Genomic DNA, 14,843 nt, shown 5'->3' with positions numbered 1-14,843 from the left:
CACCTTTGGATGCAGTTCATCTGTCCCCGGAAATCTGAATTCCTTTACAATAACCAGGTATTCCTGTACTACCTCTTTTCCTCTTCTGTGCTGCATTTCCCCAACTTCATCATCTGCACCATTTCCCCAAGGCTCAGCACTGTTTTCTTCTCAGAAAAGGAAGAAGACCAAGACAAAGGGGTTTATCAGGCAAGGGAAATTGGAAGTATAATCCAATGGCAATCCGAACGCAATCATGGGGTTTAACATTATTGTGTGATAGTTTTAGAGATTAAAAGAATTGGGAAGGGGAGATTAAGTTACTCCTTGCCCCAAAAATTGTGTACAAGTCTTAATGTTTTCCCCTGTATGCTATTCTTTCCTTAGAATGTGAATGAAATGGGATGTTGGGCAAGTGCTGAAGGTCAAGGTACTTTCACATGCGACTTCTTATGTCAATTATTAGAAGATGCTGGCATTGAGCAGCATGAACCAGTGTATACTTTGCACTGCTCCTCATCTTTTTACTGTTGAAGTACATACCAGGAGCAGAGAGTATGCTCAGTAGGTCCAATTTCCTCCAAATGAGAAAATTTGTGAAGGTAGAAAACCAGCGAAGAAGCTATTCCTGGAAGTCATTGGCCAAGCTTCCCAACTACTGCATCTTTCAGGTCAGTACCATGGGAAGATGAAGCTTGGTTTCCAATTCCGTTAAAACAACTGAAAGTGCATTGAGGGGGAAAAATACTGTCCTCTCAGCCATCTGGTCAACTTTCCACTTATTGAGTGCAACCAAGAATCACAGGTCTATTATAGCAGAGCCTTTTCGGCTGGTTCTGTTTCCTAGATGGAAGACAGGACTGCACACTTCTCCTCTCCCATACAATTCAAATCCTAGGGTTCATGTTCTAGGTGGGATGGACTGTAAGCAAACAGACTGAATTGGATTTCGGGATGTTGATCTAAGATCAAAGTTTCAGGAATGGGTGCATGTTAGGTCAAAGGCTTTCATGGCCCCATCCATAGTTTTTTGTGGGTTTTTCGGGCAATGTGGCCATGTTCTAGAAAAGTTTATTCCTGACGTTTCACCAGCATCTGTGGCTGGCATCTGCAGAAGATGCCAGAGAAGAAGATTCTCTGAAGATGCCAGCCACAGATGCTGGCGAAACGTCAGGAATAAACTCTTCTAGACCATGGCCACATCGCCCGAAAAACTACAGTGCATGTAGCGATGAGAATTTAAAGTAGAGAGAACAAGGCAATTGATACAGGGAAAAAAGATAACCTACTATTTTCTGCCCATATATCTTCCTCTCTATGGTTAATAGCAGCTGCAGGGAAGTTATGGCCAGATGCTATGGGTAAGCGGGTGAGAAAGAGAGAAGGTTCGATCTGAATTTTGTGTCTGCTTGGCTTAGATGAGTCTTTAAGCAAGAACTATGGACTGCCCTGTTACCTCAAAGCATGTCTGTATGTGTGTGTATGGGTCACATTTATATGTTGCCTTTCGTCTCATTTCGCTCAAGGCAGCTCTCCTCTCACCTGCTTTCTTTGCATCATGGCAGCCCTGTGATTCAGGTCAAGTAGGTCAGGCTAAGAGAGTGTGATTGACTCAGATTCATCCAGTGATTCTCATAAGTGAGTGTGGCCTAGAACCTGGATTTCCCAAGTCTCAGTCCTCCGAAGCACAGTAACACCCGTTGGCCCTGCATAGTTGGCATCCCGGATGCTCAGCATGTAATCTTTTACTCTTATCTGGGTTGGAAAAATGACAGAAATCTTCAGATATTTAAATTGCACCAGTGCACTGCATTAAAGAAAAATGCCTCGCTTATAAAGGTTAAGAGATCGTACATGTTTTGTGTGGCTTCGTGTATTGTTTGGAAGTGGGATCTGGTGCTTGGGTTATTGGCTCCCTGCATTTTTGTAGTTTGTATTTTGTGCTTGTATGGCAAACTGTACCAGCCTTGATTCTGAAAGATTGCAAGCTGTGGATAGTGGCCTCATATAACAGGGGAGGACACCTTCTTTTTCAGTTCGAACACATGCCTCACAAACATGCCAAGCTTCACTTCACTCCGATTCTTATTTTCCCCCAGTTAAATTCATTCTGTCCCATTTCTACGTTCGACTGTTTGTATTTTCAGGCACACATTTAAAAATATTTTTTGTACATTTTTTATCATTCTTAGGCCTGTTTTTCTCAAACCTGTTTGTTTCAGATAATTCTTCTATTTTCCAAAGTGTCGTTGGGTCCAATATACACATTTTTTTTGTTTCCTTGATTTTTGTGCATTTTTGTACATCGCTTTTCATAGGCATGCATTCTTGTATGTTTATCTTCCCCCAAGAATGTCATTTCAGATTTAAAGGCATTATATTTAAATTTGAGAAGTATGATTTTGCTAAGTTTGTACTTCAAACCAAACAAATTTCTCCCCGTTCCCTATAGATGACTGTCCCTTTGATTTCATAGGGAATAATAATACTAGCCTAACTTAAAAGGTTATTCTTAGAATTACAGCAAGATGTTTAGACCTTTGAACACTCTTAAATCTCTGTATCAGTCATACTAGTATTAACAGTAGTAGGATTTCTATCATTCTAATCATTGGTGCGTCTACCATGCTTTTCTTGCAGACCGAGATCCCAAAGGCCTAAATTTACCAATGTTGTTGCAAGATCTCATTTTTCTACCATGAAATCTTTACTGAAATCTCCTCTTTTTAAATCCTGCTGGATACTTACAAGGCCTCATCAGCCATTTTACGGACATCCCAGGTTTCTTAGTTCTCCCATTTTTGCACAGTATGAAGCTGTTAGCCAAGGAAAGCAGCCAGTCCCCGAGTATTTTAACTTTGCAAATGATGTACTGGACAAATGGTCACAACTTGAAAAGGTAAGATCACATTCCTTCTGTCAACATATGATCTTGCCTTTCTTTCTGGAAGGCAGTAATGATTTTTTAAAAATACACTGGGTCCTTGTTATAAACTGGGGTTTGGCTTGATACTTATGAACTTCAGATCCTTCCAAGGTTTCTCTCCAAAGGTTGCCAAGCTTGAATGATTGATTATTTAGAACTCTTTATAAAACCTGCAGTCTTGGACTTAATCTGTTATCTGATCATTTTGTTATATAGTAGACAAAACTCTGCCAATTAAAGTAGACAGTACTGAGCCGGATGGACAACTAGCTGGACTCAGTATAAGGAATTTGCCTCTCTACTGGCTCTAGAGACAATGCAAACCATGTTTCCCTCCCTTTTCCCCCCTTCGTTTTTTAGGATGGGAGGAGGCCTTCCAACCCAGCCCTTTGGTGGATAAATGGAAGAGGCGGCGAAGTGAGGTGGAGCTTTGAAGAGCTGGGACTCTTATCCAGGAAAGTGGCCAATATACTCTCAGACCAATGTGGCCTACAAAAGGGAGACAGGATCCTGGCCATTCTGCCCCGGATCCCAGAATGGTGGCTGGTGACTGTGGCTTGCATAAGGACAGGTCAATAAAAAAATAATGTGAAAATCAGAAGAAAATTTGATTAGGGAAGAGCTAAAGTCAAGGCAGCTCTTGACCCGACCCATTAGTTTGATCATGACTCCCAGAATGCCGTGTTGGCTGGAGATTCTAGGAGCCATAGTCCTTGGAAGTCTTTAAACAGAGGCTGGATGGGCATCTGTCGGGGATGCTTTGATTGAGAGTTCCTGCATGGCCGATGGAGTTGGACTGGATGGCCCTTGTGGCCTCTTCCAACTCTATGATTCTATTCTATTCTAAAAACTATCATAGCCAAACTCTGAGCTAAAACCACGAAAATGTCCATTGTCTAGCCTGTCTCTTCATTTGTTCAAGGACCAAGAGAAAGGAATGATCAACAGTAAATGGTTGGCTAGATCTCCCAAGAGTGCGTCACAATATAGTGCATCACCACATTGTCATTGCTCTTGTAGGAATCACCATCATCCCTGGAACAACCCAACTGACAGCAAAAGACATCCAGTACAGATTACAGGTTTCCAAGGCCAAATGCATCATTACCACGGATGCTTTGGCCCCTGCAGTGGATTTTGTAACAGCTGAGAATCGGGATCTGCAAGCCAAGCTGATGGTAACCTCTGAAGGCAAAAGAGACGGTTGGCTGAACTTCAACGAACTGCTCAAGTGAGTAGCCTTCCTTGCATATCTCCAGAGCTGTCTCAAAACATTGCCTTGCTTGAGACAAAATGACAAGATATTCCAGCCATCCAGTTTCATATACAGAAGCTAACTAGAGTAGAAATATTGAATCTTACTTCAACACAGGCAATGCATCCACACACATACACATACGCACACAAACATGGGATAATGGCACTTTGCCACGTGATGTTGTGTGAAAACCATTCATGCAATTGCAGGTTAATCACAGGTTAATCACCATTTATACTTCCAATTTTCCCCTGTGTGATAAACTGTTACAATTCACATGGTTTGAGTCTCATCTCTTTAGTAATCTTATAGTGGCTACCTTAACCACTATGGTGTTCTTTTCCACATAGGGAGGCACCAGCTGACTACATCAATGTCCAAACAAAGATTCAAGATCCAATGGTAGTTTACTTCACCAGTGGAACCACAGGGCCTCCTAAGATGGCAGAGCTTTCTCAGGGGAGCATGGGTTTCAGACCAATCATCAACCAAAGGTACCAATCGCAGAAAACCAAATGAAATGTGTCAGTGTTTCAAGGAATTCTAAGTGTCGGACATTACTCTTGTGAATTCAGTCTAAGGGAGGCAAATCACAGGGTCTTATGGAGAATATTATTGCCTTAATAACTTGTTGCCAACGTGACACATCAACATGATGAGTATAACCTGTAATACTGATTAGAATTTGCCAACCATTGACTTGTCAGCTATAATCCCACTGAGTATATAGCTACTGAATTCTAATGGCAGGATGTCCTGATTGTGAATTCATTGGGCATGGCTCTTCAAACTCAGTGCCACTGGGTATACGTTTTGGTGAGCCTTTGTTCCACCGCCGAATTGCCTTTCAGTTTTCTTTCCACTGTTTATCAGATGCTGGCTGGATTTGACTCCTTTGGACATCATGTGGTGCACTGCAGACACCGGCTGGGTGTTGAATAGCCTGGGCGCTGTTTTTGATCCATGGGTTTTGGGATCCTGTGTCTTTGTACATAATCTGCCACAAGTAGAATCAACAACCATCCTAAATGTAAGATGACCATTCTTATCAACAAATTAGTCTGTCTCTTTTTGTGTCCTTTCCTATTTATCTTACCAGCTAGTAAATGGCAGCTAGTAAATAGCTGGGATTAAATTAAATGGGGAGGGTGGAAGGTAACTACCTTATTTAGTTATTTTGTTTAGTTATCGCCTAAATCAGTGGTTCCCAACCTTCCTAATGCCGCAACCCTTTAATACACTTCCTCATGTTGTGGTGGCCCAAACCCATGAAATTATTTTTGTTGCTACTTCATAACTGTAATTAAATAGGTGTTTTCCAATGGTCTTAGGCGACCCCCATGAAAGGGTCATTCGACCCCCAAAGGGGTCCTGACCCACAGGTTGGGAACCACTGGCCTAAATGTTTGGGTTAGAATCGAATATATTTCCACATATGATACTGACTTTAAAGCAAAAGTGAACATTTTAAGGACTGCAATCATGTTTAAAAGATCAGACAAATCCTAAAAGTACATTAGAGGACATTATCTTATACCAACTCAGATAATTTGTCAGTGTAAACTAATGGCCCATTCACAACCCACAGTTATAATGCTATGATTCCGCTTTCACTGCCTTGGCTCCATCTTGTCCTGTCAACAAACTAGGATTCCAGTTCAATGAGCTTTTGCAGATGAAATAGGTGCCATTTTGCCTTTTGCCTTTGACAGTCAAGTATTTGGAGCTGCCTTATGAACATAGGAACCTTTCTGCTTCAGCCCTGTCCAATCCAGTATTCTATTGCACAGGATACCTATATGAAGCTCACTAGTAGGACAGGAGTGTGACTGTGCCCACAACTTCATGAACCCCAACAAATGCTATACAAAGGCATATTCCCCGATTGTTGTTGTTGTTGTGTGCCTTCAAGTCATTTCCGACTTATGACACCCTAAGGAGACCCTACCATGGCGTTTTCTTGGCCCGTTTCTTCAGAGAGGGTTGGCCATTGCCATCCTCTGAGGCTGAGAGAATGTGGCTTGCCCAAGGTCACCCAATGGGTTTACATGGGCAACTTCGGATTCGACCCCTGGTCTCCAGAGTTCTGGTCCAGTGCTCAAACCATTACACCATATTGGTTCTTATACTCCCTCCGATACTAGAGGCTATATATATATATCCATCCTGAGCAGCAGCCACTGATAGTCATAACGTCCCTGAATTTTCTTTTTATCTGTCCTGAATTTGTCACCATTCACTTTAAGAGGATGGCCCTGTGATAAAGCTTCTCTCTATCCACTTTCTCAAACCACACACACAATTCTGCAATAATGAGATACATCTTTCCTACTGAGATGCTGGTTTCCTGGCACAAAATTGACAGTCCCAGATTACTAGGGATGCTAAATATGCTATAAAGATGCTTCCCTGATGTAACAGAATTATCTGAGAGTGAATAGAAAAGACATTTGCCCAGATATAGTTAAGTAAACCTTCCCCTTCGCCACCCAGTCGGTCTGTTTGTAGGAGGAAGTAACAAAATTCTCTAAAGCTCGGTTGACCAAGTTTATGCACAAGCTTTGCTCACCTTTATTTATTTGTTTTAACATCCTAGACTCTCTCCCGATTTCCCATCACCACCATCCTGGGTGCACCAACCTTGTTCCGCATGTTGGTGCAGAACGATCTGAGCAGGTATCTTGGGAAGAAGTTTTGGAAGGATGATCCTTTCAATGAGTATTAACTGACTTACCACTCCCAGTGTCAATAATGTTGTTGAAGAGGATAACTCCCCAGTTCAAAACACAAACCCTGGTCATTTCTAAACCTTGATTCCAATCCTGGACAAATGTCCCAAGAGGTCTTCTTAAGCTAAGGTTGCATTCTGAGCAAGAAAGGAACGCCTCCCAGTGCAAAGAGAGAGGTCTTCCCTCTCAGTGGTGTCTTCACCATTGATATGACAGTGTTCAGGAAGCCTGGGAAATGCAATTTGGTGGCGAACTTATGGCTCACGTGCCAGAATTGGCACTCAGAGCCTTCTCCGTGGGCATGCATGTGGTCACCCCAGCACAGAGTTTGGCACAGTTCATTACTAGAAAGCCAGAGGGACGTGGCACTTTGCAATAAATAAGTAGGGTTTGGGTTGCAGTTTGGGCACTTGGTCTGCAAAAGGTTCACCATCACTGGCTTAACATCTTCTGTAAAGATGTTAGGAACCCTGGAAACAGCACATCTCAGGGATGTTGTGCCTGCTATTGTCAGGCGACGCACTTCAAGCAATTTCATAGGATATTACCAATGGAGATTGAGGCTGAGAAACATTGAGGGTCACAGTGTGAAAACATGGTTTATATGTATAGCGATCCAAACTCAGAATTTTAAAAATTGAGCAAATCCCGGAATGACAAATCTATCAGTAATTGCTTCCATTGTTGATTTTTTAAAATACAATTTCCTCTCATTCCAAATATGAATGAATTTGCAAATTTCAACAAATACTTGTCCAAAAAATAAACCCTAAATAAGCTTCTTACTTATCTTTAGCTATAAATTCATGAGTCTGCGGCACTGTGTAAGTGCAGGGGAACCGCTAAACCCTGAAGTGATGGAGAAATGGAAGAAGAAGACAGGACTAGACATCTACGAAGCATATGGGCAGACAGAAACAGTAGGTTCTCATTAGGTTTTATTTTGCTCCGTTCAGTTCGTTGTATTCTGTGGAAAAATCTGCATTTAAATTGCATGCATTTCTCCCATAAAATATGTATTTCTCCATAAACTGTTTTTGCATGCAGCTTCCCTTAAAATAGGCATTTTATTCTGCTACCCTTCTGATGTATTTAACTTTTAAGACCAAAATAGAAACATGAGTGTTGAGAGAACTGTGCTGTCCAAAGGACAATTGTGTTTTGATCCAGGAAAAGTGAATTAGGGGCCCATTCACATTCAGAAATAACTTGGGCTCCAAAGTGGTTTAAACTGGGGTTGTTCAGACTTGAACTGGGGTTTCTTGATCCGAATTAGGGGGTGTGCCAGCTGATTAGGCCCCCATTGCTCAATATGCCTGCTGGCTGTTAAGGGAGGTTTGAGGAGGCATTTACGTACATGACAATAGTGCCATGATTGTGAATACATAATATGATTGTATACAGAGCAGTTACAGATCAGTAACTCTAGGTTATGAATCCATAACTGGAATACAAGATGCTAGGCAACATTTTTTTTTATTGCAAGGATGCATGGAAGCTGCAGTTGGCAAGTGTCAGTGCTAAAGACTGTCCAGAACAACTGACTACTACTGCGTGCAGTGAGCCAATAGGTGCACCTCTTGGAGTAGACCCTTCCAAGTTTAGCTTTGGGCCACCCATCCTCTCAGATTGGCCATTGACCAATCCAATGGACATCCTTTTGTGGCTGAGTAACAAGGCTTATTTGAATTGTGCTGTGCAATGTTTTGCTGGGTTTGCTCTTTCGCCTGGTTCCTGTTTTGTTCTTTGATCCGTCCGGATTGGTCTTCTAATCCTGATTGCTCTTTGCTCCCATTTCGGAGTTCTTGACTCTTTTTCAGACTGCTGGAAAGGTATTCCCTTCCAAAAGTTTGAACTGTTTAACCTAAGATGAAGTCCACTGTGACACACTTATGCATCAGCTATTGCCTTCCTTCAGAGCTATGTTTTGTTAAACAATTGGACACGTTGGATAGAGCAATCAACAATGGTTTGTTGCTAATGGGGAAGAGGCATTGGTCTCTGGTGAGACAACAAATTTAAAGCTAAAATCCTGTGCACACTTACCTGGTGGAACTCACATGTCTCCTTATATTTTCAATTTCAAAATAATGCTCTTCTTATCAACAGGGCATGATCTGTGTGGTTCGCAGAGGGATGAAGATTAAACCAGGTTCGATGGGAAAGGCATGTGCGCCATATGATGTTCAGGTGAGGGAACATAAGTAGCTGGCTTCCGTTGGTTTTAAAATTATACCTGCTGTAATGACCACAATGAAATAATGAAAAGCTCATCAGTACTCATGTTATCCAAGTATCAGAGGCAATATGCCTGTTCATAGCAATTGCTGGGAGCATCCTATTGTCCTCATGCCCCTCACTCCTGGAACCTTCTTCCCCCGCGAACAAGACCCATCACTTCTTTAACCAGCTTCAAAATGGAGTTGAAGACCATCCTGTTCAGAGAAGCGTTCCCAGGCCTTGCATAATTGTCGCTTGCCTCCCTGGATGAAGATTAACCATCCATTATGAAGCCAAGCCCTCCTCCCTTCAGTCCATCTGTCTTGGTCCAGGCCTTGGAGGTAGAGAGGAACTGCTGGACCTCATCCCCTTCCCCACCACTATTCCCTTCTCCTTTTGTGTGGTGTCTTTTTAGATTGTAAGCCTGAGGGCAGGGAGCCATCTAATTAAAAAGACTGTATGTACAGCTCTGTGTAAATTTACAGCACTTTATAAATAAAGGTTATTATTATTATTATTATTATTATTATTATTATTATTATTATTATTACAGACTTGCCATATGCACAGGGTCAGCCACTGTCCAGCCTCAGAATGCTGGACTATATAGTCCTTTGGTCTGATCTAACAGAGCTCTCATATTCATGCATTCTTATGTTCTCTTCTTCCAGATTGTAGATGAAGAAACAAATATTTTGCCTCCTGGAAAAGAAGGAGAAATAGCTATTAAAGTGGAGCCAGAAAGACCACTGGGTCTCTTCTCTCGCTATATAGTAAGAAAGATGCTTTTACTTCTCAAGAAATTCAGGGATTTTTACAGGGTATACAAAGACACTAGACTTAAGCAGGATGGATGTGGGGTTTCCCTTGGGAATTCCATCAGAGCCAAAACAACACTAATCAATAAAAAAATTGCTAATCTCATGCCATGTTTTTTTTAATGCTTATAAAAGACACAGGTTTTGAGTACTCTGTTCAATCCCAACCCTAAATAGTAATCAGGGAGATCCTGAAAAGGTCTGGAATAAAGGTGTTGGCCTTGCAAAATTCAGTCAGTCCCTCTCCTGGTTCATTTCTTGAGCCTACCAGCAGCATACCCTATTAACCCAATGGAGCACACAATTGGTTATTGTTGTTGCCGTGTGCCTTCAAGTCATTTCGGACTTATGGTGACCCTAAAGTGATCTTATCATCATGGGGCTTTCTTGGCAAGATTTGTTCAGAAGGAGTTTGCCTTTGCCTTCTCCTAAGGCTGAGAGAGTATGACATTCCCAAAGTCACCCAGTGGGATGCCATGGTCAAGTGTGGATTTGTAACAGGGTCTCTAGAGATGTTGTCCAATGCTTAAACCACTACACCATGTTGGGTCTCTGTGTGGTTATACCCATGTTATACCTGTGACTTATTCCACCTTTCTGAAATATTCTCTGTAGGACAATCCTGGTAAAACAGCTGCAACAGTACGAGGAGGTTTTCACATTACAGGGGACAGAGGAGTGATGGATAAAGAAGGATACTTTTGGTTTGTTGGGAGAGCGGATGATATCATCAATTCTTCAGGGTTGGTTCCTTTTCTTTCCTCCCTCCCCCTCTCTCTTCCTTCCTTTCCCTCTTATAATTATTTATACCATACATCTTGGACCTCAATCTCTATACAATCCTGAAAAAAGACCCTGATTTGAAATCTTGGGGAACCTCTGTCAGTCAATGACATTGAACTGCAGCTCCCATTAGCCCCAGTCAGCTTAAACAATAGTGAAGGACAAATGCACCTGAGGAAGTAGACTCATGCCTATCAATGTCTATCTTTCCGATAGCCTCAAAGGTGCTGCAAGCTCCTTTGCATAGGGTTATTATGCTGAGTTACTGTCCAACAAATGTATAGGAGGGCATACATTTCCCAGAGATGTTTATACACTGGATTTTTTCCCTCCCTGACTAACAACTGTCTGCAAAGCTAATAATTTTTGGTTTCTGTCTTAGGTATCGTATTGGACCATTTGAAGTAGAAAGTGCACTTCTAGAGCACCCAGCAGTAGCAGAAGCTGCAGCTATCAGCAGCCCAGACCCACTCAGAGGAGAGGTGAATATACTCTAGTATCATTCCTGATCATTATAATACTAACCATGTGAAGCAGAGAGTTGGGATGGCAGAGTCTGTGTTACGTTACTTTGTGTATACGTACATAGCAGAGGCGCTAAGAAACCCTGTTACTGAATTGTGAAGATCATAGAATCATAGAATAATAGAGTTGGGAGACCACAAGGGCCATCCAGTCCAACCTCATTCTGCCATGCGTAACGAGACATTGGCAAGATGCCCCAGTGCATGTTGGCACTCCTTATGCTACTCTTCCAATACTATCAGTCCTATTGTACATCAGTCCCAATGCATGATGGTCAATTCTCTGTTTCTCCTGGACAATAACATTGCAGCAGCAGCCCCTTCCTGAATACAAACATTGCAAAACTTCTCGATTCAATTCCCCTTACAAAGAGGAACATCCCTTACTAAATTCCAGCTACTGTCAATAAAACATTAACCTCCTTTTACCTTTTTTAAAAGCCTAATTCAAGTGGGAATCATGCAGCCCTCCAGATGTTGTTGACTACTACTCCCAGCAGCCCTAACCAGCAGAACCAATGCTGAGGAAGGCTGGGAACTAGAGTGCGAAACCTTGGAAGGAATACACAGTTCTCACCACTGGCCTGAATTATAGTGCTAGTTCCAATTAGGGCAGACCCATTGAACCAAGGTTAGATTGGCAACAGGAAACATGCAAAAGGGAGTTGTTTTGTTCATGTAGAGGATGTCTCTGCTTATTGTCCCAACTCCAACTTTTAGGTGGTGAAAGCGTTTGTGGTCTTGTCTCCCGGCTATATGTCTCAAGATAAGGAGAAATTAATTCACGAACTGCAGGAACACGTCAAGAAAGTGACAGCTCCATACAAATATCCAAGGAAGGCAAGTACTGCCAGAGGATAAAGAGATTGACAGAAGTGGCATCGTTAACTGGAACCTTATTTGTTCATTTATGTGTCAGCTATGTAAGCTATATAATGTTATACCTCCAACCTCCAAAGCCCTTAGAAAAGATCAACATATTATATACATCAACCATAATGTATTTTTAGGGGGGGGAATGAACTCAAATCATTGTAAAAATTCCTATGGGGAAATAGGATCAGGCCTCAAAAGTCAGTTAACCCTTACTGTTATCTCCCATGAATAAAATGTTTTGGATGATCTTAAGGAAGGGAATGAGATCAGCTAGACACTAAAAAGAGTGGGTTGTAGTGATGTAGGAGTAAGCAACTTTGACAACTCTGGAGGCCATTTTTCTTTCCTATATGTACCATGCTGACTCTCATTATTCATCATACAGTACTTCTGGATAGTCATGCCTCCTCCTAAGTTTCACAATGCCAAAGAATAGCCATGCAGAAAAGAGAAGGAAACATCACCCTCCCTTGTTTTGTTTGTCTCTTTGCTAGATGGAGTTTGTTCAGCAGCTGCCAAAGACAATCACAGGGAAAATCAAACGGAATGAACTGAGGAACAAGGAATGGGGGCGAGTTTAACATGCGCAGCTTTCTGAATTCTGTGGACATTTATTCAAGGCCTACTAGTGCTCTTTTGCAGTTAAAATGTGGACCATCAGACACATGGGCACAACTGTCAAAACTGCTACGGGGGTCTGAAAGACCAAGATTATGAAAGACCAATGTGACTGATGATAATGCCGCAGCATTAGTTTCGATGGCTTTATAGATCTCTCCATAGCTATACAATCTGTGTAGCACCATCTTAAATCAGGTTCAGCTTCTGATGCAACTAAAGATGCCAGCATAGTTATTTCAACAGGACCAAGTTCATGCCCACAGGATCGGTGTGATTAATTCAAGCAGCCAAAGTGCTCAGTGCAAAATTTGGATTGTCTATCAGGACACATAACACCCAAAATCACAAGCCTGATATAAAAAAATCTACCAGATTGGGAAGAAGCATGAAACATTTGATACTTATATCTGCAACAAGCCGTCAGAGGTCCTGTTAAAAATCCCTAGCGATTCTCTTTGCTTGACAAAATTTATTCCCCCACGTTATTTCCACGTTTTCATGTGAAAAACACGCTGTGTGCTTTTAATCTGTATGCTCAAAAGTATGATCTTTGGAATATATTACAGTCTGGTTTGTTCATGTGTAAATCTATAAGGCAAGGCTGGGAAATATCTGGCCTTCCAGATGTTCTTGGAGTCTGTGACACTATTCCTCTTCCAAGTTCTTCACTCAGAATGTAACTCTGCGCACCCACTTTAGTTCTCTTATGATATAAGGTGCCTCATAATATGAACAAGCTTATGTGCTCTTCGGGATTCTTGTTTGAGCATGGTTAAAAGACTAAGGGGCTATGTAGATGGGTGGCATGCAGCCACCCCTGTTAACCCCGGATCAGGGCCACAGTAACCGCATGCAGCAGAACCGATTCTCTCTCTGGAGGGAGCAAAAAGAAGCCGCCCCAAGCTCCCTGGAAGGGGCATCATTAAGCATGGTGCCATTTGGATGCTGCACCACAGTGGCATCATCATGGCATGCATCATGTAAATCGGCACATGCCAAAATGGCACCATAGTGGCGAAGTCATGGCATTGAGCATGCTGACACTATGTCATGACTCCACCCACAGGTTGGCATTTCATTTCTGTGCAGACCCTGAGTTAACAATATAGGCAAAACTTAACAAGGTTTTTTTTTAATGATCACAAATTTGAAATGGAGATCCTATCAGTCTTATAATTTGTATCAGACTCCAGCTCTTCCTGAACTCTCACATATCACTACTCTCTTTCTCCTTCCTTCCTTCCTTCCTTCCTTCCTTCCTTTCTTTCTTTCTTTCTTTCTCTCTAATGACAACTCTCCATAATATATAATTTGTCAAGAACAAGTTGTGCCAAACTAAACTTAAATCTTTTTCTCAAACTGGGTCACTAGTTTAGTAAATGGTGGGAATAATGTGGACATTATCTGAATTTCAGCAAAGGTATGTGATGAAGTCCCCCGTGATATTTTGATTAGCAAACTGATTAAATGTGCAATATATAAAATTCCATCAGATGGATCTATAATTTATTGGAAAGCTATGTTCAAAAAATGGTCATTAATGGCTGCGCTTCAAACTGGAAGGAAGTCTCAAATGGGTTCTGTTCTGGGTCTGACACGCTTTGATATTTTTACCAATGACTTGATGATGGTTTAGAAGGAACACTTACCAAGTTTGCAGATAATACAAAACTGGGAGGGGAAGCTAACACTCTGGAAGATAGGAGCAGGATTCAAAAGGACTTTGATAAACTAAAAAATTGGGCTGAACTGAATAGAATGAAATTGAACAGAGACAAATGTAAAATTCTACATTAGGGGCCCAAAAGCCAAATGTACAAGTATAAGATGAAGGATTCATGGCTCAGCATGTGAAAAGGATCTTGTTGGTCATAAGTTAAACAGGATCCAGCAGTGTGATACTGCGGCAAAGACGATAAATGTTGTTTTAGCTGCATAAATAGAACTATAGTTTCCAAGTCAAGAAAAGTAGTAGTCCCACTATATTTCTGCACTGGTCAGGCCTCATCTAGAGTACTGCGTTCAGTTCTGGGTGCCTCATTTTAAGAAAGATATGGACAAGTTGGACGGAGCAGGTTCAGGGAAGGGCAACAAAAATAAGAGGTATGG

The 14,843-nt window shown here is 41.7% G+C and overlaps 1 protein-coding gene across 1 annotated transcript; it reads left to right on the top strand.

Annotated features, from left to right (window-relative positions):
• The first annotated feature begins 481 nt into the window (after positions 1-481).
• LOC121914955 (acyl-coenzyme A synthetase ACSM3, mitochondrial-like) lies at positions 482-14,202 on the top strand. The gene is made up of 14 exons (XM_042438780.1): positions 482-650; positions 2,620-2,878; positions 3,266-3,476; positions 3,926-4,136; positions 4,514-4,657; positions 5,037-5,193; positions 6,760-6,839; positions 7,689-7,812; positions 9,002-9,082; positions 9,784-9,885; positions 10,546-10,673; positions 11,096-11,195; positions 11,958-12,077; positions 12,608-14,202. Exons 2-14 carry the CDS (start codon positions 2,678-2,680, stop codon positions 12,692-12,694), a joined length of 1,746 nt encoding a protein of 581 aa, XP_042294714.1. The 5' UTR covers positions 482-650; positions 2,620-2,677; the 3' UTR covers positions 12,695-14,202.
• Positions 14,203-14,843: the final 641 nt, after the last annotated feature.

Source organism: Sceloporus undulatus, chromosome 8 (assembly GCF_019175285.1).
Source record: "Sceloporus undulatus isolate JIND9_A2432 ecotype Alabama chromosome 8, SceUnd_v1.1, whole genome shotgun sequence".
Lineage (NCBI taxonomy): Eukaryota > Metazoa > Chordata > Lepidosauria > Squamata > Phrynosomatidae > Sceloporus > Sceloporus undulatus.
The sequence above is the reverse complement of the archived record's forward strand: the minus strand, read 5'-3'. Positions and strand labels throughout refer to the sequence as shown.